A 25901-nucleotide genomic window follows, 5' to 3' on the forward strand; every position below is an offset into this window, starting at 1 on the left:
AGCCACTCTCTAAGACTAATTTGCTAGAAATATCAATAAATTAATAACATTTTAAAGTAAAAGGTCTGTAAGAAGCTGTAGATCACATGTTGTACAAGCTTTTTGGCAGAATTCTAGATTAAATCAAATGATTCTGTTCCAACTCTACGCATTTTAAGTCGTTAACTGAGTCGTCGTCTGAAGTAGACGCCCAGTCTTCCTATAAATAAAATAGTCAGTGACTAACTGCCGCATATGAAACTTTGAATGCTCCTACTACTGTCAAAATGACCTAACTCACTCGTTCAATATAAATTAAATATCAAATCTCCTCTGAAATTCTTAGTTATTGTGTGATGCACTGAAATACAAAATGTCCAAAGTATCCAAAAATCTACCCTGCATTAGATAACTACTAATTAAGATGGGCGGCCCAAGATCTTCATATACCTCGGAACAAAATGCTAGGAAATAAGTTGGCTTCTTCATGGAAATACTTGCTGTAAGTACCTAAGATTCTCTTGTTTACTTAATAAGATTACATCTTATTTGGCTCACTGCATCAAAGGTAATATTATATCTAAGAAAATCAAAAGAACCACTTGGTTCTAATTCTTATAATGTATAAATGTAGCCATTACTGAAGGAACACTCGCCCAATAACATTTTGAGCTTGCCCAAAACTCTTTCGGTTTTCTCATCATGGTTTATCCCACACAGCATCACTGTTAATGCACGTCTACCTTCATCCTTCTGGTTCTACTGCCTACTAACTTAAGTGGGGGAGCAGCACAGCCATGTAGCTAATGAGCATTTTTGGCATCAGCTAGATGGATATGATGTGATCCCAGTCTGCCCTTCTTGCTTTTCCTGATCCTGGCTTCTGAGTGACTACCATATTTCATTGAAACGTCAGGGCAACCTGTGTGCCCCACAACCGCTCTTGTTTGCCTGTTTTTTGTCCTACTGAGTACATCACACTTTAAGAATCTAAGTGATTATACTCTTTCATGCCTTGAAATGTAATACACAGATCTGGTAGCACCAAAGCTGGTTCAACTGCATAAATTAATCCTTTAGCAGCAGTGTGCAATGGACCCCCTGTGATCCGCAACAGCCCTACCCAGGTGGCAGAAAATCATTAAAAAATCCTGCATGATGTAAGGCGAGCTGGGAAAAGGGAAGAGAATCTGGCACCAGTGGGCATTTTGCCAATATGTTCCCTCTGGTATGCAGTGATTATACCAGAAGAAAAAAACCTGAATGAAATGTATACCGAAAAAAAAAATGAATATATGGCGTTGGTGGTAAGGGGTTATAAAGTGTGGGGGTGATTGGGTGTTGCTACATGTGTGGTGGATTTGGGGGGCCGGTCGATATTTGTTTTTCTTCTGTTATTCATTCGTTTTTGTATTTTTGTATTATTCGTTGTAATCTCATGTAACCGTTCCCTCTCCATTGATTATTATTGATGGTCACAATGACATTTGTTTACTGGTACAATGTTCTAATTTAGTTTTACAGTCATGCCATTCTCTCGTTCTTCTTTGCCAAATGAGGCTTTTAGTCTTAAACTGGTGAACATGGAATCTTCGTCATTGACCTTTATGTAAAATGTTCAATTTTATTCCAGTGGTTACCCTGATCAAGTACAGATCTGAGTTGCTTATGCTTATAGCAGTACTACCAAGCAATCAGTAACTGAGGGCTACACAGCTTGGAGGAAGAAGTGGTGCCTCATTGGCTTTTGATTCCCCTCCTCCCCCCACAATACAATCCACAGAATGACCCTGCAGCAGTTAAAGCAACCATATCTTAGCCTGCATTTAGTAACGGCAACTTTTTCACTAGCAGTTTCTTATAGAAGTGTTTGGAATAGTTTGTAATTTGGCTTACTTGTTCCCAGTGTGGTTTTGTGTAAATATCTGCGTTTGAATGGATCTTTACAAAGATTACTGTTATTCACCAAGGATTTCGGAGACCTTGATGTGCAGGGTTTCTAGCCTAGTCTGGGTTTATATCTTGGGATGATGTTGGTGGCACTTCTCCAGCATGGGGTCTGGCATGGATTCACATGCTCATGAATATTCCCCGTCGTCAGGCTGGGAATCCTCGGTAAAGAAAAAAAACCAGTATCAGTTTCGTTTCTGATCTGTCTTTCGTAGTAATAACCAATCACTGGTCTCTGCGTCATACTGACCACAGCCAATGACTGCCCTCTACCTAAGCACCGCATCTGGCAGCCATCTTCAGATTTTTACCGCACGTTCATGTGTTGGGATCCTCGTGCTATTGCTCTCGAGCGTTAGTGCTATTTTTTCACGTTTTTTCTCAAAAACTTCGTTTTTTTCGGTCAAAAGAGCCTCAAGCTCCACCGACTCTCCATCCGATCAACGGGGACCCGTGTCGGATTCGTCTGCGCCCCTCAAGGGTGAAGATTTCGTCGAGCTACACTTTTGGAGGACTCCAGAAGCTTCTCAGGCCCGGACATGGCCCAGGAGAAGGGAAGCTCGACGCCCGGAAAGCTGTTCAGGGTCTGCCCTGGATGCCAGCTGCAGAACGTCTTTAAGGAGGACGAACACTCCTTTTGTCTCTACTGCTTACATGAGGACAAGACGCACGTGGAGAAGGACTGTGCGTTTTGCGGCAATATGTCGGAGCGGACCATGAAGGACCGCCATCAACGTCTCGCCAACTGGCTGGAAGGGAAGAGCCCGTCAGGCGAGAAGAAGAGGAAGAAATCCGAGCGGTCTTCTAAGACCTTTGAGGACGCCCCGGCGACGGGGGTCCAACACAAGGCCAAGCACCGCAAGTCCGCTGGCACCGGGAGCGCCGAACGGTCGGGCTCTACGGGCGCCAGGCAGGGCGCACCCTCCCCGGCACCTTCAGCCACGAGCCAACGCTCTGGGTCGGGTAAGAGGAAGGGCGAGCACCCGGCGAAGCTCCTGGAGAGGCCCCGGTCGAGCTCGAAGGCCCCATCGGAGGGGGAGCGAGGCAGTGTCCCCCCCCCCTCAAGGATAAGGCGGTGAGCGCACCTAAGGTGGTGAAGGCCTTAATCCATCCGGCCAAGCCCTCTATCGAAACGGTCGCGGCGGCCCTGGCTCAGCCTGTGGAGGCTACACCAGTGGTGGCGACCTCGGGGCTCAGAGTCTCCCTGCCACCTCGGAGGGAGTCCTCTTTTGTGCCCATCGATAGGACCCCCGTGAAATCCCCGGCGGGGAAGAAAAAGGGGGGGGGCAGGGCGTCGTCGTAGATTCGGCTTCAACCTCGGAGGAAGAGCTGATCGAGGTCTTAAGCCACGGCCTTGGCGTGGAAGAAGACCGGCCCGTCGGGATGGATCCCGACGCAGGTGACGACGACATCGTCGAGGGTGCCGACGGGGCCCCTGATCGCCCGTCGGATTCCCCTCTGCCAGCGCCGCAAGACAACTCGGCGGCCATTTTGTTGGCTATACAGTCCTTATGCTCAGAGATAAGGACGAGACTACCGTTGCCGACGGAGGAACCTCTCCCGTTGGGGGATCCTGAACCGGGACCTTCTGGTGTTCCCCCGCCCAAGAAAAGGATGATTCCCCCTCCACCTCCTTTTCAGCCGTCGCGCCCCGTCCAGCCCTCCTCCCCGTCCACCCGAGGGGATGATACGGGGACTGACACGGCAGCGACGGGTACGGACGACGAGGTATACGACGAGGATCTACCGTCGTCACCTCCCACCAGGGCTTCTCCGCCCGACGAGATTGGATCGTTCCACTCCATGATCGCCAGGGCATCCGAGCTTTTCCAACTCTGCCCTGAGGAGAAGAAAAAGGAAGGATTCCTTTATCAACGGCGCGAGGCCAAGAGGAAGACGGTCCTCGCGGTGCCTCTACTGGACGACATTTGGGATGAGGGCCTCGCCCTCCTCAAGAACCCTTCCACGACGCCAGCTAGAAGAGACCGGTACGAGAAGAAGTACCGGGTCCCGGACGCGGCCCCCCTGTGCCTCCGGGCGCAGCCTACCCCGGACTCCGTCGTCTCCGCAGCGGCCAGGAAGAAAGCGGGGGGGGGGTGCGGCCTCCACATCGACTTCCCCACCGGACGGCGAGGGAAAGAAATTGGACGCTATGGGACGCAGGGTCATCTCGTCTGCAGCGACGACGATTAAAGCGGCCAACGCCTTGGCTATCGTGGCCCGCTACGACAGGGAGCTATGGTACAAACTGGCTCCCCTGCTGGACTTCCTACCGGACGACAAGAGGGCGGATGCCCTGGAGATCCTACAGGAAGGTGAGGTGGCGTCGGACCACACCATCACTATTGCGACGGACATCGCCGACACTGGGTTTCGCCAGTTGGGCAACGGCGTGTGCCTTAGGCGGCGTGGATGGCTCAAGGCTACGGACTTCCGTCAAGACGTACAGACCAGAGTCCTGGACATGCCGTTCGATGGGAACAACCTGTTTGGGAAAACAGTGGACGATTCCCTTCAGGCCATTAAAGCGGACACTGAGACGGCCCGGGCCCTTGGGGTTCTGCAGCAACGACGGACGCCCTTTCGGAGCAGCGGAGGCAAGGGCACCTCCAAAGGTTCCGGCGGCGGTTTCTCCACCTACCGTCAAGCGGCCCGCTCGTCGTCTCAGGAGGCCTACAGAGGACGAGGCAAGTCTGGCGGACCCCGCCGTCGTCGCCAAGGAGGTCAAGGCGGCAAAGCCTCGTCGAAACAGGATTGAACCGGCCGTGGGGTCGGGCCCCCATCGAAGCACCCCGGTGGGAGGCCGGCTGGCGAGCTTCGTCAGCGTGTGGGAGTCCATCTCCACCGACCGTTGGGTGCTGGACGCCTTAGCCCGGGGCCACGCGCTCGAGTTTCAAAGAAGGTGCCCACGCGTCCCCCCCGTGGCCAGGAAAGAGCTTCACGTCCCTCACTTCTTCTGGAGGTAAAGGCGATGCTCAGGAAGGGCGCCATCGAACTCGTCCCAAAGAGGCTTTGGGGCTCCGGAGTTTACTCGAGATACTTCCTCGTGAAGAAGAAGACGGGAGGATGGCGCCCCATCCTAGACCTGCGACGTCTGAACAAGTTCATCAAGGCGCAGAAGTTCCGGATGGTCACCCTCCAGCACGTCCTGGGTCAGCTGGAGGAAGGAGACTTCCTGTCATCGTTGGATTTGGAGGATGCCTACTTCCATATTCCCATCCTAAAGGGGCACCGAAAATTCCTCAGGTTTGTGGTCCAAGGGCGTCACTACCAGTTCAAAGCCCTCCCCTTCGGACTACGGTCGGCACCCAGGGTATTCACCAAGTGCCTTGCACCGGTGGCGGCGCAGCTGCGCCGCGAGGGGATCCACGTCTACCCCTACCTGGACGACTGGCTCATCCGAGCCAAGACGAGGGAGCTCGCCGTGGAGCACACGGCAAGGACCGTCCAACTTCTCACGGACCTGGGATTCTCCGTGAACTACGCCAAGTCCCACGCAAAACGCACTGTTTCTGGGAGCGAAGCTCGACACAGTGTCCCTTCTGGCCTCCCCGTCGGAGGAAAGGACCAGGTCCATCCTGGGCAAGGTACAGCGGATGTTGGTTTCCGACGCGGCCAAGGTGAGGTCCATCAAGTCCCTCCTCGGAATGATGTCTTCCTGCATCTACCTCATTCCCATGTGCAGGCTCCGGATGTGCCCGTTGCAGGAGTTCCTGGACGCGCGCTGGATCCAAACGACGGGCGGCTTCGAGGAGAGGATCACACTCGACGAGAGTTTCCGCCGAGCGGTCCGGTGGTGGGGCACCCGCGTGCATCTGACGGCGGGCATGGACTTCCAGACCCCAGACCACCAGGAGACAGTGACCACGGATGCCTCCCTGGAAGGGTGGGGAGCGCACACCGAAAATCTGCACGCGAGAGGCCTTTGGCTCCCGACGGAGAAGTCCCTCCATATCAACGTCCTGGAGCTCCGTGCAGTGTTCTGGGCCCTCAGGTCCTTCCTTCCGTCCCTCAAGGGCAAGGTGGTGAGGATCTTCACCGACAACACCACCACCATGTTTTACATCAGGAAACAGGGCGGAGCCAGGTCCCCAGCACTGTCCAAGGAGGCGCAGGACCTGTGGCATTGGGCCGTCGCCCAAAGGATGTTTCTGGTGCCGTTTCATCTGGCAGGGATAAAAAACACCATCGCCGACTCACTCAGCAGGGAGCTGCGCTCGTGCCACGAGTGGGAACTACGGCAGGATCTAGTGGATCGCCTCTTCCGACGGTGGGGCACACCCCAGATCGACCTGTTCGCGACGGCGACGAACTCCAAGTGCCGGAGGTTCGCCAGCAGGTTTCCCCAGGCGAGGAGCATGGGCGATGCTTTCTCGTTCCCCTGGGAGGGCCTGTTCCTCTACGCGTTCCCTCCTTTGCCACTGCTAATCCGGCTTGTCAACCAGCTCAAGAGGTCACGGTGCAGGATGATCCTCGTCGCACCTGCGTGGCCGAGGCAGATATGGTTCCCGGACCTTCTGGACTTGTCAGCGTCCCCGCCAATCAAGCTGCCGGTGGACGCGGATCTACTCTCCAGGGAAGGAGGCGCCATCCTCCACCACGACCCGAAATCGCTGAACTTGCAGGCCTGGCTCCTGCAGCGCTAGAGTTTGGAGGATACGACATACCGGCCGACTGCAGAGAGGTTCTTGCAAAGGCCAGGGCGTCCTCGACTCTTAAATGCTACGGACACAAATGGAAGAGGTTCTCTGTCTGGTGCCACGCACAGAAGATTAACCCTCTACGGATTACGGCTCCCCACGTACTGCCGTACCTGCTGACGCTGGCCAAAGCTGGACTGGCACACGCGTCCATCAAGATTCATCTTGCTGCGATCTCCCGATACACCAGAACCACGGGGCGGACGTCCTTGTGGTCTCATCGTCTGGTGAAAGAGTTCATGAAGGGACTGTTCAGATCGTTCCCGCCGGTGAAGGCTCCGGCCCCGGCGTGGGAGCTCAACGTGGTGCTGACCAAGCTCATGGGACCTCCGTTCGAGCCTCTGCACTCGGCCCCGTTGAAGTTTCTGTCGTGGAAAACAGCGTTTCTTGTGGCCATCACCTCCGCACGACGGGTGGGAGAGATCCAGGCCCTTTCCTGCAAGGCCCCGTACTTGACTTTTCACGACACGAGGGTAGTGCTCACGACGCACCCCTCCTTCATGCCCAAGGTACCGTCGGACTTCCATCTCAACGAACCCTTGGTGTTGCCTGTGTTCTTCCCGTCGCCTTCGTCGCCGGCTGAGAGGACTTTGCACTCGCTGGATGTGGCTAGAGCGCTGAAGTTCTACGTGGACCGCACAAAGTGTTTTCGGAAGACGTCACAACTCTTTGTGAACTTTGGACCTGTCAATCAGGGGAAGGCTCTCTCGAAGGCTTCCATTTCCAGATGGCTCTCCGGCTGTATCATGTACTGTCATCGGTTGGCAAACCGACCGCTGCCTGGCCGTCCGAGAGCCCATTCCACCAGAGCGATCGCAGCTACCACGGCGTTCCTTTCTGGTGTGCCCCTGCTGGACATATGTAGGGCTGCTACGTGGAGGTCGACGCACACCTTCACGAAATTCTACTGCGTCGATCGGGATTCCAGGAAGGAGTCCAGGGTCGGCCAAGCAGTGCTGCGCAACCTGTTCGCCTGAGGTGAGCCTGGTGAGGAGGTAAGATGCTTAATGTTGAGTTTGATGTAATGCTTAATGTTGAGCCTTTGCCACCTCCCGTGGTTGTGCATGTGTGTACTGCTATGTATTCTTTATTCATGAGCATGTGAATCCATGCCAGACCCCATGCTGGAGAAGGAACAAGTTACTTACCTGTAACTGTTGTTCTCCAGCATGGGTCTGGCATGGATTCACATGCGAACCCTCCCGCCTACCCCTCTGCGGCTCTTCACTTGGTCATACTGCCACTTCACGTGCATCCAAATCTGAAGATGGCTGCCAGAGGCGGTGCTTAGGTAGAGGGCAGTCATTGGCTGTGGTCAGTATGACGCAGAGACCAGTGATTGGTTATTACTACGAAAGACAGATCAGAAACGAAACTGATACTGTTTTTTTTTCTTTACCGAGGATTCCCAGCCTGACGACGGGGAATATTCATGAGCATGTGAATCCATGCCAGACCCATGCTGGAGAACAACAGTTACAGGTAAGTAACTTGTTCCTTCATTTAGCATCAAAGATCTCGATCATCAGCTTCTGGAGCTAGCATTTGGAAGGTGAGGCATACATTTTAGACATTTCTGAACGAATGTCCAATAGTGTCATGCGTTTGTAACATGCAGATAGTGAGGTAAGCAGCTTGATCAAGGCAGTCAAGTGAAAGCTTGATGTATTAGGCGAGACTCTGGATATGAGGCGCTAACCCATGGCACGAGCAGCAAGTTAGTGAAAATGTTGTCATTACAAGAAAGCACCGGATATGATTGGTTATTTATCGCACGCTTAATACCCAGAGGCTTCTAAGCGTGGACCGAACCTGTGTTGCTCCATGTCGTCTTTCTTCCAAGGCGAGCACGTTGCCCTGAGCTATCCTTCCGAGGCTCTTGCTTGATGCATTACCATGCTAGGAAAGACTAGTGTGCGCACAAAGTTAATCGTAACCAGATCATCCACATAAAATGCCAAATGAGCTGGCTCACATTAGTGTGAGCACATGATGTCCCTTAGTCAAGGGGTTGGGTGGAAGACTGCACGTTTGTGGAGCAGGAACTACCGTAATCAGCAGTACAAATGTGGCCAGAGCTAGGGCTGACTGATTTTAAAATACTGGAATATTCTTAGGGGACCATGTCATGTTTTTCTGTAAATGTCCTTTTTCAAATTGCTTAATTCAGTATTTATCATTTGTTGGTCTTAACACTGCTTTGAATGCCTGTTACATTAACTGAAACCCTTTCTGCGACTATATGCTTTTTCTTTGTGGTAAAATCAACTTTGAAACCATTTAGGAAACCAGAGATTATTTAACCATTTATAATAATCCCCTTGTGTTCATCATGGGTTGACACATGTTGGTATCTCTTGGCTCCAAGCCTGGTCAGTAGAATAGTCTTCTGAGAAAAATACAAAGCTAATAGTTGGCTTATATTTGTGGCGTGGCACAGGGGAAAGCTTTGGAGATGTTTTGGGATCTTTGTGACAATGTACCAACCATGCTTTTTGCCTTTTTAAATGATAATGTGGTCGTCCAGCTGACAGGCCCTACACTGAATGATGCGTTTCTATATAGAAAACAAGGCCACTTTACTGGAGATTGCCCAATCCAAGAAGAGGCCATTCGTTTTTCCTTGTGGCTGTATCAGTGTCACAGTACAACAATCTTTACTGATGATCACTTATGGGTTACTTCATATTCAAGACTGTTGCGTTTCCCGGCACAAAGTAATTTAATAATGGAATCTTGTGGATTGCGTTTTAAAAATCCTAAACTGCAAAAAAACATTATTGCAGGTAAGAAAATTTTCCTTTTTCAAGGTAGATAACAGCTAGATATCTGATAGGTTCAGTACAAAACAGAAAGCTGTGAAATTGTGGAGCTGCAGAAGATACATTCATTTTACAATACAACTGGGACAGAAAATGAGTGTGAAAATGTGCATTTTATAAATTGCAAGCATTGTGAATGTCATGTCCTGACTTCTCAGGTTGTGCAGGAGCACGAGAATGTGGTGTTCTGTCTGGAGTGCGCACTGCGGCATGTGGAGAAACAGAAATCCTGTAGAGGACTGAAGTTGATGTACCGCTATGACGCGGTCAGTACTTTCTTCTTCTCATTGTACTTGTGGTTTATCAGATGGTCTTTGCATTTGTAAATAGGCACTTGTGTATATCCTGGTGAAAATAGATCTATTCATAACTGTGATTTTGAAGTTGAGACTTCATTTAAATGCAAGATAAAATAGATACCGGAGACCTGTGAAAAGTAAAAGGCTTAAAGCAGCAAAGAGATGTTATGCTTGTATGTATACTTCATGAACTTGGACATGCTTTGTCATGGTTTTCAGAAAAATGTCATTGCATTTGTGAAAATAAAATTGTATACATAATTCTATATGGGCACAAATATATTAATAATTGTCTGCTGTGGTTTTAAGACTGTTTCAAAGGATCCAACTCCAAAATGCCTTAATTACGAGTGCTTTTGTACATTTCTTAGTAAAATTGTGCTGCAGTGACTCATGCATAGGAGAAAAATCATGAAGGCAAAAATGTGGTGAAAATCTAGTAAATTGGGAAAATCCATGTACTACATCATGCCTTGATACACAAAGGGCCCATGCAATAACTGTGGCAGGTGTTTGGAAGAAGTATGTAAGTGAAATGTAGATGCTCAAAACGTCGCAACAGAATCAATCCAGTAGGCAATCTTGGAAATACTGATGGAGCAGTAGGTCAGCTGGATATTCTAGGGCTCTTCAGTGCGTCTTCCTTATCACATCAGTTTACCTCATCTTTCAACAACCAAACATCAGTAGTTCATAGTCTGTGTATTGTTGGGGATCATTTTCATTTTCTGTGCTAATTCCCTTTAACCAAAGAGACCCCCAGCACTTTTGCTGGACTCGGGACTTTTTTGATTTGGATCTCCTGAGTGAGTGGAACTTTTTACCACTCACTCATTCTCTTACTGGGATTTTTATTTCTACTGTTTCATGGAGTCAAACTCCATATGTTGAATACAGGCATCTGGTTTTTGCTTAGTGACACTGAGTACCCTCTGTGCAGTGTCACTGAGGAGTCCCTTGGACATCTCTTAATGTTTAAATGCATTTTCTTGTGAGAACTACAGTTCCTAGGAATAGTAAGGTTATGTTTATCTTAACTTTTCTTTTGTGGGTCCAGCACAGACAACCTTATGTGGGGTTCTGGGGGTGGGGGTTACAGTCTAACTCCGTCTCCCACTCCTCATATACCATTTTGTTACGCTGACTAACTCAAATGGCTGGTATTAGTGGTTTCTTTTTTACTACCTTTTGTGCTGGTTACTAGCAGGCAGATTTCTCAACTGCAGTGCAGCACCCATGGATGACCATTTTCTCAAAATGCAAGGTCTGAAATGTTGGGACCAATCAACTCCAAAGTAAGCCTGTCTGGTCATCCTCTTGGAGCTGGCTGTATTTCTGCTGCTGCTGCTGGAACCGAAGTGCCAGGGAGAAGAACACCAGATTGTGTGTGTTGCTTTTAAGTCTGATTCGAGCGCTAGGAAGATCCTCCAGACTTCCCTTATGCAGGACTGACCAAGCCTAAGCCACCTCAACAGATTGCTGGACCCCAGAAGCAAGGAAAGTCTGAAGTCTTTTCAGAGAACTGCAGTTTTGCTATTTGCTGTTTGCTGTCAGACGTGAGGAGCTGCAACACTGAAGGACCACTGAATTGAAGTTTGCCCATTGCTGCCGCAGACCTTGCCATTGCAGAGCAGGAGTCCCCAGACGTCCTCCCTCTTGTCCCCATGACTGAGGCTCAGGAACAACAGACTCTGCAGAGCTGTACACAAACAGAAGCCAGCTAGAACCATGTCTTCTAACCAGAGGTACTGTAAAGTCTAAGAGAACTTACCTCTTGTTGTGTAGCCTTACTTGCTCTCAGTCGAGACCTGCTTGGTTACCTTGGAGAGTTGCTAAAGCTTTGCCCCTCGCAAGCCTCCCTGCTTGTAACCCTTCAAGTGTTATATTTTCTACCACCATTTCTAAAAACATTGTGCAAGACTTTTTACCTACCTGAAAAGATCTTCAGCTCCGCTAGACATTGTGCAATTAACATTGGCTGTCCTGTCTCGTGACGCAGCACAACATTCGGCATCCGCCGACTCTTTGGCATTATCGAAGCACTGGACCCCTCGGCACAGGCAATTGCAGTCCTTCTTGATGCAGAGAAGGCATTCGACTCAGCCGAATGGCCCAATCTTTTTGCAGTACTACGGAAGATGGGCCTCGGAAAATACTTCCTCAACTTAATCTCACTCTTTTACAAACACCCCCTAAACAGCATCACACTGGGTACCACAAAATCCAAACCTATTGAATTAAAAAGAGGAACTAGTCAAGGCTGCCCCTTGTCGGCTCTGTTGTTCGCTCTCGCAATGGAACATCTAGCAGCCAATCTTAGATCTAAACTCATGGACACGGGTCTCACCATCGGACCCCACAAATTGATCCTCTTTCCTCTACGCCAATGACGTTGCCCTCCTAGTCAGCGACCCGACAACAAACTTAAATCCAGTAATGAGAGAAGTCCTTAAATTCAGCACCCTATCCGACTCAAAGATCAACCACAATAAATCTTTCGTGTTCCCGCTAACTCAGAGTACAGAAGAATTTGTGGATGACTTCCAATTTAAATGGGAAACATCAGCAGTCAGGTACCCAGGAGTCATGATGTCCAGGAACTACGACAACCTATTTTGTGATAATTATGGAAAGGTGATGGCGACGTTAAACGAGAATATAACCAGATGGAAATTCCTCCCCCTGACACTGTGGGGCCGAACCTCAATAGTTAAGATGGTCGTACTGGCCAAACTTCTATACCTGTTCGTGAATATACCGTTGCTGTTCACACAGGGCTTCTTCCAACAATTGCGCAGCCTGATCCTCGAGCTACTCTAGGCGGGGAAACCGACAAGAGTCGCCTACACAACCTTTATTCAACCCATAGCAAAAGGTGGCCTCGCACTTCCCGACTTCGAGCGCTACTACTGGGCGGCACAGGCACAATTCCTAAGCCACTGGTACGCCACCCAATTCATCCATCCACATGTTCAGATTGAAAGAGCTCTCGCCGCCCCCAACCTCCTACGCGCAACCATTTTAGGAGAACTCAAGGTACCACCAAAAACCCTAAACCTAGTGCTGACCACATACAAAATCTGGAGACGAATCGCTCATAAAAACGTTGCTGTCAGATACTCTCCCCTCCTCCCAGCGAGGTTTATACCGGGAATGCCACTCGCAACAGAGAAAGTATACCTCCAGTTGACCGATAAACTAAAGATAGTTATGATAAACGACTGGTTCTTGGAGGGAAAATGTATGACAATCCAATAGGCCAGAGAACGAGGTGCGGACTCCCGCCTGGACATACTTCTAATTCAGACTCAGACACTCCCTCGGGTCTTTGTTCCCCGCTCAAACACCTACAGGGCAACTACTACACAGGATGATCCGGGCGCAGGGAGAAGGCAGACTGGTATCAAGAATCTACAAAGACCTACTGCCTACCACACACCAGCCAACTACCCCCAAACTGAGATGGGGGGGGGGGGACGCTGGCAGACACAATAAGTGATGTAGACGGGTCCTGCATACAGTGGCAGACACAAAAGGTATCTCTAAATTCAAGATGTAAGCTTATCCACTTCAATTTCCTTCACCAGTCGTACCACACGCCGGACAAGCTCCATCATGCAACCATCTCGGCGGCCTGCGAGAGATGCAGAGTGGCTCCCGCAGACTTTCTCCACCTGACCTGGGAGTGTCCGCCGGTCGGACGGTTTTGTGGAGAGGTGCTGAACAGAACGTCTGCAATAATAGGAGAACAACTCAAACGCTGCCCCACAGTGACAATGTTATGGTACACCAAGGACCTGCAACCCGCGACGAGGAGACTAGCTGGCTTATTACTGGTACTGGCAAGGCAACAGGTCGCCATGACCTGGGGAAGGGCCACCTACCCCCCCCCCCCCCCAACAACAAAGGGCTTCAAGATGTGGCGTACTGCTAATAGGTATTGTCTGATTTAGAGAAACTAAGAGTGTGTTTTGAAGTGTATTAGAAGTTTTACATATTTTCCCCCTTCTGAAGAAGGCTTATACAACTGACTGAAATAAATAAAAAATTGTTTTATCAAGAAACCTTGAGTGTAAGTGTTTATTTGAATAACTGCTACTGTGAAACTCTGTGTCACAACATTACTTCTCGCATTGACCCCTCTTGAGATAAGCCTGGCTGCTCAGCCATACTACCAACCTGTGTAGTTCAGACTTATACCAAAGGTTGGGTCCTTATTGCCCGGAGGTCAAGGTTATTGTAGTGCACCCAAAGGGTACTGCATACAATCTTGCCTAACACATCTGTATTTTACTATTGCAGTACACAGCTCCTTATGGGCAGTCTTGCTGGATAACCCTTTGGGTTCTCCTTAGATTCTTTTTCAATATGCTAGAGTAACTACAGTTCATATTTAGTATCGCTCCTAAAACTGTATATTTGAATGGATTGTGTTCTCCAACGTATTCCTCATCTTTAACATTCGAGTCTGTTTGCAGCTTGCTTTTGAAATGTTGTATTCATAGGGCTGAGCAGTGTTCAGTGTTGAGTCTCTGTCCTCGATGGCCTCCGTAGCGTCCCCCGTGACATTGACTCTGGTATATGAAGCTGGCATGGTGACCGTTGCCTCAGTTCTGTTTTTTCTGCATTGCTTCGGAGCTGCACGCCTCAGAGAAATTTCGATAAGTTTCTCTACATATTCTTCGAATAATGTCCTCGACACCGAAGACAGGCTTCAAGTGATGTACAGACTTTGGAGTGTAAATGTCTATCACAGACCCTCACCGCGTCTGTGTTGCTTGGTCCATGACTGTCACGGCCTTGCGGAAAGGGAAAACTGGATGCAGGTAAGTCCTCTCCCAAATCCCTGGCTGTTACCCCATCAAAAAGAAACTCGTCCTCAGAATCGAGAGAAGTTTCTCCTATAGGAAAGCGTCCAAAACACTGAAGACGTTAGAGGTCTAGCTTACGACACTCGTCCTCTTCCCATAAGAAGAGTAAAAAACTGACGCCATAGATCCTAGTCATCGTCATCTTCCTCTCCCAAAAAAGTTACTTTTCCAACAAAGAGCTCGGCTCCGGCGGAATTGGACAACTTCAATTTGAAAATGCTCAGTTTTCCAGAGGCAAGCTCGTCCGAGTGGCCCTCTGAAGGAGTCTGAGAAAAAGAGCCACCCCTCAGTGTCTATTAAGACCAGTGGGGAGTCTTGTGTGTCTCCTTGCATGCCTCAAGGCCCGGGAAGAGACTCCTCGACACAAGTCGAAGGAGTCTTCCTCGAAGCACAGGAAAGAGCCTGTGACTGGCCCCTCGAAGCATTAATCTTCGATATTGAAGCCTTCTTTGACGGTATGGAAACTGTTTATCGCTTAAACCTTAGAGGCATGTAATCCATCTACAGCCATCGAAGCATACTAAATTGTTGGCTCATTCACCGACTGCTTCCAAGGAAGTCATCAAAGCCTTCGACACCTTCAACTTAGTTGGAGTATTCAGTGCTCTTGAAGACTGCCAAACCTATGGCTGATATATCTAAATGTTTTAGTTCCATTCCTCGACCGGATTTCTTCAGGCAAATGCCATCAATCTTTGAGGAAGATCAGCCCCCTTTTGGATACGAATATGGGACGCCAAATGAGGAGGAGTTCTCGAACGAATTTAAGATGCAAAATCTGGTGGATAGTCTAAAGGAGACCAGTAGCTGGGAAACATCACCAGAGATAGTTTGGTAACCCACAGATTGATGGTCAGGCTGACCCCTCATACAGAGATTTAATTTGTAAAGTGGCAGAGTATCCTGGGTGGTCCAAAACCACAGCTGCTATCGAGACCGATGTCCACTGTTAGGGAGAATTCTCAGAAATGTGCTAATTCCCTCTACCTTAGAGACCCCCAGCAACTTTGCTGGTTTTGGAGGACTTCATGTTTTTAGCCTGGAGAGAGAGAAATCATTTTTCCCACTCATGTATTTTAATGTGATTTGGTACACTGTGTTTCTTTTTGGTTGTGGAGTCTGACAAACTCCATAGGCATCATCTTTTACATTGTGTCACACAGCACCTTCAGTGCAGTGACACAAGGAAGTCTTTCAGATTTCCCCAAGGTTTAAATACCTTCTCTGGGATTAACTACTGTTTCCCAGAGCAGTAAAGTGAAATTTACTTACATTTGTAACTTTCCAGGCCCAGTGCACGCTATCTTACAATAGGATGCTGGAGGGGTTAGTTAGTATTCCCTTTTGTGTAGCTTCTCATGTAACATTTTTATGTTACCCTTTCCTCAATGAATGGCTGGTGGCAGTGGTTTATTTTTAACTACCAGTGTGTTTTTTTCCACGGGCTGCGTTTGCAGCCACGGCAAAGCACCCATGGGTGCCATTCTTTTGTCAAAATGGCCCCGGTCTTCTTTTTTCGCCATTTATTTGTGGAAAGGTCCTTCTTGACATTTACTCTGCGCGCCAAACCAGGTTTGGTTGCTTTGTTCATTTTGCCTTTGACAGGATTTACGAGTGAAGCCCACCTCTGGCTCCAGGGTGTCTGGCAGGGGCAGGAAGCAAGGGAGGTGCCCAAAACGCCTTGTGCTTACTCTCCTAGGAGACAGGCATGCACTTTTAGGTGATTGGCCGGCTGGCTGTCCGGCAAGGACAGCCACCCTGCTGGGTGACTGACAGCTGGGCTGGAATTAATGGGAGCAAGCTGCATAAAAGGCGAGGCTTTTTGGCTTGGAAGGCAGTCTACTACTGGACGAAGGAATCCGAATAAGAACTTGGAGGACGTCTGCTGCAACTCCTGGAGCATTGGTTTGCCCGGTGAAGTCCTGCTGCTATGCTGAAACTCCACATTCGTATCGACAGAGAAGCCCCTGCAAGGACGACTTCTCCCTTTGAGTTGGTGGGACCAATCAACTCCAAAGTAAGCCACCTGCACATCCTCTCAAAGATGGTTGAGTTTTCGCTGCTGGAACCGGATAGCCAAGGAGAGGAACACCAGTTTGTGTGCGTTGCTTTTAAGCTGGCCAAGAGCTCCACTAAGAACCTCCAGACTCCCAGGAAGCAGAACCGACCGAGCCTGAGCCCCCTCAACAGAGTGCAGGACCCCAGATGCAAGGAAAGCCCATCTCGACAGCCAGGAACCACGGTGTTGCAATTTGCGGTAGACACGAGGAGCTGAAACACCGAACATCCACTTGTTTGAAGTTTGCAGTTTGCGAGCGGTGACCATCCCATTGCAGTGCAGGAGTCCCCAGAAGTCCTCCCTCTTGTCCCCACGACTGAGGCCCAACAACAGTGAGATCTGCAGAGCTGCACAGGAACAGAAGTAATCTGCTGCACTTTTTCTTCAACCTAAAGGTACTGTAAAGTCTAAGAGAACTTGCCTCTTGTTGTGTAGCCACTTGTCCTCGTTGGAGACTTGCTTGGTTGCATGTGTAGAGTTGCTTGCAGCTTCTTTACCTCACACGCTTAACCAGCTTGTGGCCCTACTTTGATTTATTCTATTCTACCAAGACTTTTTAAACATTGGAACAGACGTTCTACTTACCTGCAAGAAGTGCTTCAGTTCCCCTTGACTTTTGCCAACTTAACATTGGCTGGCCTGGCTCCCTGAATGACTCTTCTCTTCTGCGATTTGCCTTCCTTGCAGGAAAGGGTTAACTGACTTTGCATTCGGGGGTTGTTTTGAAAATACTTGCCTACTTAAGAATAATAATTTGGCACTTATATAGCGCTACGAACCCTCAGGTATCTGAGCGCTGCTTATTATTACCCACGGTGTGTGGTGCTCATTTATCGACCTCGGAAGGATGAAAGGCTGAGTTTGGCTCCGCCGGGATTCGAACCTGCCGGGATTCGAACCTGCGTTCTTGTTTTATTCACTGTGTGAATACTTGTTTTATTCTGAACTCTCTTCTCTTTAACACTACTCCCAAGAATAGTCTAAATGCAACAGTAACATATTAATGCCAACATTACCTTAGCTATTGAAGTCACCTGAGGGTGTAAGTAGTGCCTGTGTGTCATCCATAATAGGTCATTGCTGATTTAGAAACCAAGAGTGTATTTTTGAAGTGTATTTGTGTGTTGCTTTATATTGCTCCCTTCTGAAGAGGGCTTATTCTAACTGACTGATAAATAAATGAATAATTGTTTAATCAAGAAACCTTGTGTGTAAGAGTTTATTTGAATACGTGTCACTGTGAATCTCTGTGTAACTCCCCTACAGCTCACATTGACCCCTCTTGAGATGAGCCTGGCTGCTCAACATGCTATCAACCTGTGTAGTACAGACGTGTACCAAAGGTTGGGTTCCTATTGCCAGGAGGTCAGCGTCGTAGTGCACCCAAAGGGTACTGCATACAATCTTGCCTAACATCCACACTGTCCTCAGGGAGGCTGTGTGACCATTCCATGCAGCCTTCAGAGTAAGGGTTTTAGAAAATTTGCTAAAACCAGATTCTCCTCCACCGGTTAACAAATTGTTAACAAAGAAATACAGAACTGCTTCTGTGGACCCTCCTTTTTTTTTTTTTAACAGGCCCCCTACACCTGACAGCCTAGTGATTCAAGCAGCAATAGTTTGATCAAAAGCTGCAGCTTACCCTTCTGCTCCGGAAGATAAGGAAGATGGATGGATTAACTCTTTAGCAAAAAGAGTATTTGGTGCAGGGAGCATGGCTTTAAAATCAGCTAATTCTACCGGTGCCTTAGCGAAGTACACTGATACCCTATGGGGGGTGTAGCTGCTCTTGCAGCAGAACACATTCTGGAGGGAGTAGAAACAGAAGGTTACTTTAGCCTAATACAGGATGGAAAAGACACCATGAGGCAATCGTTGCAGTCCAGCCTGGATACGGTGGATTCAGTAAGCAGATCCATGGCTGCCAGTACAGTGCTTAGGTGCATGTCTTGCCTGAGAAAACCAGGATTTTCTGCCGACATCCAGGCACGTTGCTTGACATGCCGTTTTACTGGACTTCCCTGTTTGGTGAGAAGGTTGGTAGTAGCCTGGAAAAGCTGCTGGTGTTTCGAGCTGCAGCTAAAACATTAGGGGAGGCAATCAGACAACCTCAACCCTCAAATCGAGGATTGAGCAGACGTCCATTCTGTTTTTATTCTCCTGTCTCTAGAGGAAGTGGTAAATTCTCACAAAGGGGCCAAAGGAGAGCCCCTTGCGCAGGTAGGGGAGGAAGAGATCCATGTTCAACACCAGCAGAGTTACCCTCAGCTGCAGGTGGTACAGCAAAATTACTCTCATGCACATGTCTGTGGTAGGTGGCAGACTGTCATGTCATCTCCGGAGTTGGCGAAGCAGACCATCAGATGCATGGGTGCTACAAACCGTAGCAGATGGTTACGGTCTTCCATTTCTAAAAAGACGACCTGATTACCCCCCAAAATCCTCAACCTTGATTCCAGATCCCCTCCTCCAACAGGAGATTCTTATCCTGTTGGAGAAAGGTTCAGTAGAATTGGTACCTGCAGCAGAGAGAAACCAGGGTTGGTACTCTCCCTACTTTCTGATACCCAAGAAGGACGGAGGAGTGCGACCCATCTTGGACTTGAGATGCTTGAACAAGTTCCTCCGGAAGGACAAGTTCAAGATGGTAACTCTTTCGCAGATCCTTCAGGCCCTTCGACTCCAGAATTGATTGGTGTCATTGGACCTTCAGAATGCTTATTTCATGTGCCAATACATCAGAAGCACAAATAGTAACTGAAGTTCGCAGTTGGTGGTTCTCATTATCAATTTCGGGTTCTGCCATTCGGGCTTACTTCAGCCCCAAGGGAAAGGAAGTTTGTGGCAGCAATTCTAAGGAGGGAAGGGATGCACATCTACCCCTACCTAGACGACTGGTTGATCAGGGCTGTTTCTTCGGAACAGTCTCTGAATCATCTGTCGCACCTGTCACTTACTCCACAAGCTGGGTTTCTCCCTGAACTTCAAGAATTCCCACTTGACACCTTCACAACAGCTTCAATTAATTGGAGCAGTCTTGGATTCAGCCTCGGGGGGAAAAGATTTGCCACCCGCGTAAAGGGCTCAGCATCTCTTGCCGATGGTCCAAAAATTCCAGAGTGCCCAACGTCTTTCGCCCAATGACTTACTAAGGATGTTCGGCCTCATGGCATCCTGCATTATTCCAGTGCTAGAAGCCTGTCTGAGAATGAGATCCCTTCAGTGGGCTCCCAGATCCCAGTGGCCTCAATTCTCGACGAGGAGAACCTTTTTGGCAACGATGGCCGGAGACGACAGTTGTGACACTCTTTCCTCAAAAGTTGGGGAGCACACGAGAGATCTTTCAATAAGCGGACACTGGTCTGAGTCGGAGTCCAGACTCTATCAACCGTTTGGAGCTGAGAGCCATCGGACTATCGCTGATGGCCTTCCTGCCCTCAATATGGGGGAAGAGTGTCCTGATAATGACGGGCAATACAGTGGCCATTCACTACCTCAACAAGAGGAGGTCTAGGGTCACTGCCCCTGTGCAGAGACACAATGCACCTCTGGTTCTGGGCACTGAAAGAAGGAATAACTCTTCTGGCAGTTCATCTAGCCGGAGAAAAGAACACGGTGGCGGATGCTCTGAGCAGGCAGAGCACAATCTCCCACGAATGGGAACCAGCTCAGGAAGTCTTTCTGGAGATCTTCGCCCTTTGGGGAACCCCTCAAATGGATCTGTTCGCGACCAGTGTCACAAAGTGTGAGCTGTTCTGCTCCAGTGAATTTCCCCAAAGAGGAGCTTTAGGAAACGCGTTAGTGGTGGACTGGAAGTTTCCACTGCTGTACATGTTTCCACCCCTGCCATTCTCATCAGGAGGTTGAGGAAGTTCGGGAAAACCCATGATCCTGTTTGAACCGATTGGGCCAGGAGAACAGGCTACCCGGACCTTCTGGAAATGGCCAGCTGGCCTCCAATTAGTCTTCCCGTAAGAGGGAGGTCGCATTCTTCACCCAGAGATCGGGACTCTCAAGCTTCATGCCTGGAGTCTGAAAGGGTGAGATAAAAAGATTGGAACCTCTCGGAAGACGTAATGGAAGCGTTGCTTTCGGCAAGGAGTCCAAGCAACTCATTTTCTGTACCACTGATGTTGGAATAGGTTTTGCAGCTGGTGTCGGGAAAAGAGACTAGATCCTTTCACATCTAAACTTCCCCATGTTCTGTCTTCCTTGCTCCACCTGATCCATTCTGGGCTGCAAGTGGCCACGGTGAAGGGCTATTTAGCGGCACTATCACTCTTCAAAAGATCTCCAAATTAGGGGGGTCATACTTCAAAGTGCAAATTGTAGTACAATTTCTGGAGGGATTAACCAATTTGTTTCTGTTGACTCCGTTCATCGTGCCATCATGGGACTTAAATCTCGTATTAAGAAGTCTTATGGGAACTCCATTTGAGCCCTTACATTCATGTCCTCTGACAATGCTCACTATGAAACTGCCTTTTTAGTAACTATAACGTCGGCCCATGGGGTAAGTGAGCTACGGGCCTCATCTTCCAAACAACCTTTTACATTCTTTTCCAACAATAAAGTAATTTTAAGAGTTAGGTCATCTTTCCTTCCGAAAATGGTGCTCAGTTTCATTTAGCACAACGTATTGTACTGCCCTCCTCCTCATCCATCTAAAGAGGAGGAGAGACTACATTGTCTAGACCCGAAACGGGCACTAAACTACTACATTACAAGGACTGCAAGTATTGGCAAGATCAGCTTTTCATCTATTATGCTGGCCGAAGACTGGGCATGGCAGTGACAAAACTAACAATCTCTAGATCGCTAGTAATGTGCATAACCAAGTGATACTCCTTAAGAGGCAAAGATTTGCCCATAGGTTTGAGGGTGCATTCCACTAGAGAAGTGGATGCTTCTTCAGCTCTGGAAAGAGGTGTGCAAGTGCAAGACATTTGTAGAGCAGCAACGTGGTTGTCGCTTCACACTTTCAGTACATTTTACTGTCGATTCTTTTTCAGGAGAGGAAGCCACAATTCACCACACTGTCCTCCATAATATTAACAAAATAAATCCTTGGCAACCACCGCCTAACTCAAACTGCTTTGGCAGTCTTATCAAAGATGGGGAATGCGTGGAAGGACACAATCCATTCGAAGAACAAATTACTTACCCGTAGTAATGTTCTTTCAACTGTATTTTCCTCCCACGTATTCCTCATCGCCCACCCATCCATCCCCTCTTGCCTGATTAGAATTTACGTGTCTTACAGCGTCAAGATTGCCTCCTTCTATGACGCAGCATGCAAGTTAAAGGAGGGAATAAATTAAGAACTGAGCTAACTGTCAGCGCACATATTTCATATACCAGCCTCGACGTCACGAGGGATGCTACGAAAGCCATAGAGGACCAAGACTCAAAGATGCTCGACCCTATGAAAAAGAAATTTCGACGCAAGCTGCAAGCAGACTTGAATTTCAAAGATGAGGAATACGTGGGAGGAACATCCAGTTGAAAGAACGCTAGCACTGTAACTTGTTGTTCTGATTGCCACACACCACCTTTGTGTGGAGTGCCAAGAGGATACTTAGTATCCCCCTTCCCTCTGCTCCTGTAACTTTTTAGTCACATAGACAACCTCCTTTGTTATGGCTGAGGGCAGTGGACGTGTTCTACTGACTATTTTATTTTTACTGCAGGATATGTCCATAGTCCCGGTTAGGCACAATAGGGGCACCTGAGTACTAACTCGGGGGCTTTGTTCTTTTTTTGCCATTTCTAGCATGGTTGTTCTTGGTTATCCCTTCTACTATTCTGGGAGGGGGAGGTCTGCGTGTGTGTTTTGCCTTTGGCCGAAACCCTTGTGTGTCCCCACCTAGGGTCCAGTGTGTCATGGCAGGCAGGAAGTAGGGAAGGAGTTATTCACTCCACTGCCCTTTGTCTGCCTGAGTGCCTGAATGGAACCAGCTCCCCTTGGGGGTCTGGCTGTCCAGATTGGAGAGCCACCCGCCCTTTTGTGTAAACTGCTGACGGAGATTGCAGAGGAGTGTGTGCTGCAAATGAATAAAAGGTGATGTTCCTGAGGTGAAAGGCAAGTCAACTGCTGGAAACTGAAGTAATCGAAGAAGGCGGTGACCAGAGAAGCCTGCAGACTCTGCAACACTGTGAAGTGACCACTGCTGTCCTGTCCCAGTTTTCTATGCGACAGAGGAACTCAGAATAGGATGACTCCTTCCCTTTGACTGGTGGGAACAACCAGTCCCAAGACGAACTGCCATCTCCCGAGGTCCAGTGAGCTTCCAGAGGTGCAGAACCTCAATACGAGGAGACCTCCGACCCAATTGAAGTGCATTGTCGTGGAAAGGACGAATCTGTCCAAGTCTTTGCTGAACCACAGGTGAACCTCCAGAGACACAATCCAACTCGTCCAAGTCTTCTCAGCAGAGTGCAGGACTTCAGAAACCGAAGAAGATTGACCAGGGCGATTTGCATCCTTTGTTGGTGTTGCAGAAAAGGTGCCAAAACCACTGAGTGACCAGGGAAATTGTTGATAGCCGTGCCTGGGGTCCTTCCTCGATACTGCGCCTGCGTCATCAGACCAAGGAATCCGGATGTCGGGTCCAGCGCTGTCACATCGAGGAGAATCCAGACAAAATACTTTTTTCAAACTTAAGGTACTGTGGAGGAAAAGGTGTTGCTTACCTTCATCCAAAAAGTCACTCCAGAGCGTTGGAGTTGACCAGGGAAACCCCCTCTTACCTCTGACCCAAGCCACTGCTTGTGTCCCTTTTTAGAGAGCCCTTTAACAGGGTCTCCAACGTTGATTGTGTCCTCTTGCATCTTAAAGACGAGAGACTGTAAAGTATCCACAGGAACCTATCGTATTCTGCTACTTGTCAAGACTTTGAGCCCTCTCCGAACTGCCTTTAGCTAGGGTTGCGTTTTGCACCTTGAAAGACTTGCTTAAAAACTGGTAGTGTTAAACGGACTAACGATCTTCCTTCCCAAAAGTCATTATCTTATGTGTGTTTGCAGAGTAAACGTCTTGACCGTATTTGTGCGTTATTAATAATACAATGGAACTGTCATTACTGTCAAAAACTGTAACAAATGTAACTGCAAGCAACTACAAACTAAGTAGTGGCCTTTGAAAAGTATTCTTAAGTATTCCTAAGTGTTTTGGTTTATTTTGCTAAGTATTTAAACGTGATTCTTGTGTAAATATAATACATTTATGGGGTACTGCTCATTGTCTCTGGATATTAGACTCACTTACCAAAGTGGCGAAGATCAAAGATAAACCGGCCTCTATGTGGCCATGATTGATTTCCGGGTTGCTTTCAATACTGTTAACGGGCAAGCTTTGTGCCAAAATGGATCACCTGGGTTGCCCTCGAGATCTGTTATTGGCGACTATGGGCTTACATGAGAATACCACAGTTCAAACTAGGTTGGGCAATAGGGGTCTGGTCTCTGCGCCTATTAGAACAAACAGAGGGGTAAAGCAGGAGTGCTCTCTTGGCCCCCCTGCCTTGTTATTTAACATATACCTTACTCCTACGTCCCATCCCCTTTCCTCCATACTGTATGGGCGTCCCTCCCTAGGAACAGGAAACAGAACCTTATTCACCAGAAAAAAAATGTCTTTACCTTTAAAATTAGATGAGCAAAGCAACCTGCGCTCCCCTGACTCTGCCCACTGGTCGCCACACCCCAGTCCTCTTTTCTGCGTCGACTGGAACGGACTGCTTTCACCAGTGCCCTTGGGTTGGCCTCCGGTCTTGTAATTCCACGCGCTCTCCCCCAGAGGCTTAATTTTCCCTATAATACTCTGTCCTCTGGTTCCACACTCCTCCCCGGCGTATGAAGACGGCAGGTTTCAGCGGGTGTCCGGCCTTCGAGGGTTCCTTCCCTGCGTCGGATCCCCATGCGAGTGCTTTGGCACCCGACCACGGCTGAGACGGCTGTTCTGCGTGCAACTCATTGACTGCGCGCGCTCCGAAGAACCGTTTGGCCAAGTGGAGGGAGCTGTTCGAAAGATCGCCTCCAGAGGACATCAAGACCTACATTAGGAGGAAGACCAGGCCAAAAGGTAGGTGCCCTGTACTCTGCACCCCGCAAGGGCGACTCCTTCCCTGGGAAGCGCCCAAGTGGGAAGGGCCTTCTAGGTCCTAAGACCAGCAAGGGGACCAAGGCTTCTAGAGCTACTGGCCAGCAGGCCGAGGGGGACACAGGAGCCTCCCAGTCCCACCGCTCAGGGGCTGCAAGGCCCTATTACCGGGGACCTCCGCCAGGGGCTTCGATCTAACACCGGGCTCATGCCCGAGGGGGTGGCTATACGCAGCAGTTGCACTACCAGCATCGTGGCCAAGGGCACTCTGCCTCCCAGATCTCTACCTGAGGTGCATGGAAGGTCCGAGTCTTTGCTTTTAAGACCAGCTCATCAGGCACCACGCAGCAGGCGTGGGGCATGACAAAACAGCTGTGAGGCCAGACAAGATGGTGGTTCACACGGAGCCGCCTCCTTCTGGAGAGCAGGCATAGGAACACACGCCTAAAGGGGACTGAATACCTCAGGATACTGCAGCCACAAATTGAACAACCTGAGGCGGGGATCCTGGCCGAGGTGCTGACCATCCGCCGTGCCACAAGAACTGGCATCCCTCTGCAAAAAAAGTAAAATCCCTGGCCAAAAAGGGCTTGGTGAAGCCGCACTCCATCCAGTCTACCAATGAGCACCTTGATGTGAACTATGGGCGGGCAGAGGGGGCCTCGTACTGTCGGTGCACCCCCAATCGCGTTTCTCTGTTATAGCTGCAGCCTCCCTTTATTCCAAACTGCAGTCTTCATCTGCCCCCACGTCAGCACTCCTAGGGAATGAGGAAAAGCTGTTGGGAGTCCTATGGCAAAGAGATATACTCTAATGCCGCGATCCACCTGTGCCAGGCCAACGCTGACACAATGTTGGCAGCAGTGAATCAAAAGCTACCCCCTGCGCATAGTCCGGCACGATTTAGGGCAGGTTTGGCAGAGGCGAAAAATTGTGGCCCAGGATGATATGGAGTCTACAGTGGCTCACATTGACACCACGGGTGGAGCTACTGTGTTGCTACTGACATGACGGCGGCTTGGCTTTGGGCGACCAAGTTCAACCCTGATGTGCAAGAGCGCATTCTCGACGCATTCTCGACCTGCCTTTTGAGGGGGGTGATTTGTTTCACTCGACCACA

At 49.1% G+C, this 25901-nt stretch overlaps 1 protein-coding gene across 3 annotated transcripts in view; it reads left to right on the forward strand.

Annotated features, from left to right (window-relative positions):
- The window catches only part of JARID2 (jumonji and AT-rich interaction domain containing 2), a 1398385-nt gene that overhangs the window by 1294214 nt on the left and 78270 nt on the right, over positions 1-25901 (forward strand). For all 3 annotated transcript variants that reach the window (XM_069613558.1, XM_069613560.1, XM_069613559.1), the window contains one exon: positions 9610-9717. In XM_069613558.1, coding sequence (XP_069469659.1) covers positions 9610-9717 — 108 coding nt within the window. The remainder of the gene's footprint in view (positions 1-9609; positions 9718-25901) is intronic.

The sequence above is a fragment of the Ambystoma mexicanum genome, chromosome 5p (genome assembly GCF_040938575.1).
Source record: "Ambystoma mexicanum isolate Mex_15411 chromosome 5p, UKY_AmexF1_1, whole genome shotgun sequence".
Taxonomy (NCBI): domain Eukaryota; kingdom Metazoa; phylum Chordata; class Amphibia; order Caudata; family Ambystomatidae; genus Ambystoma; species Ambystoma mexicanum.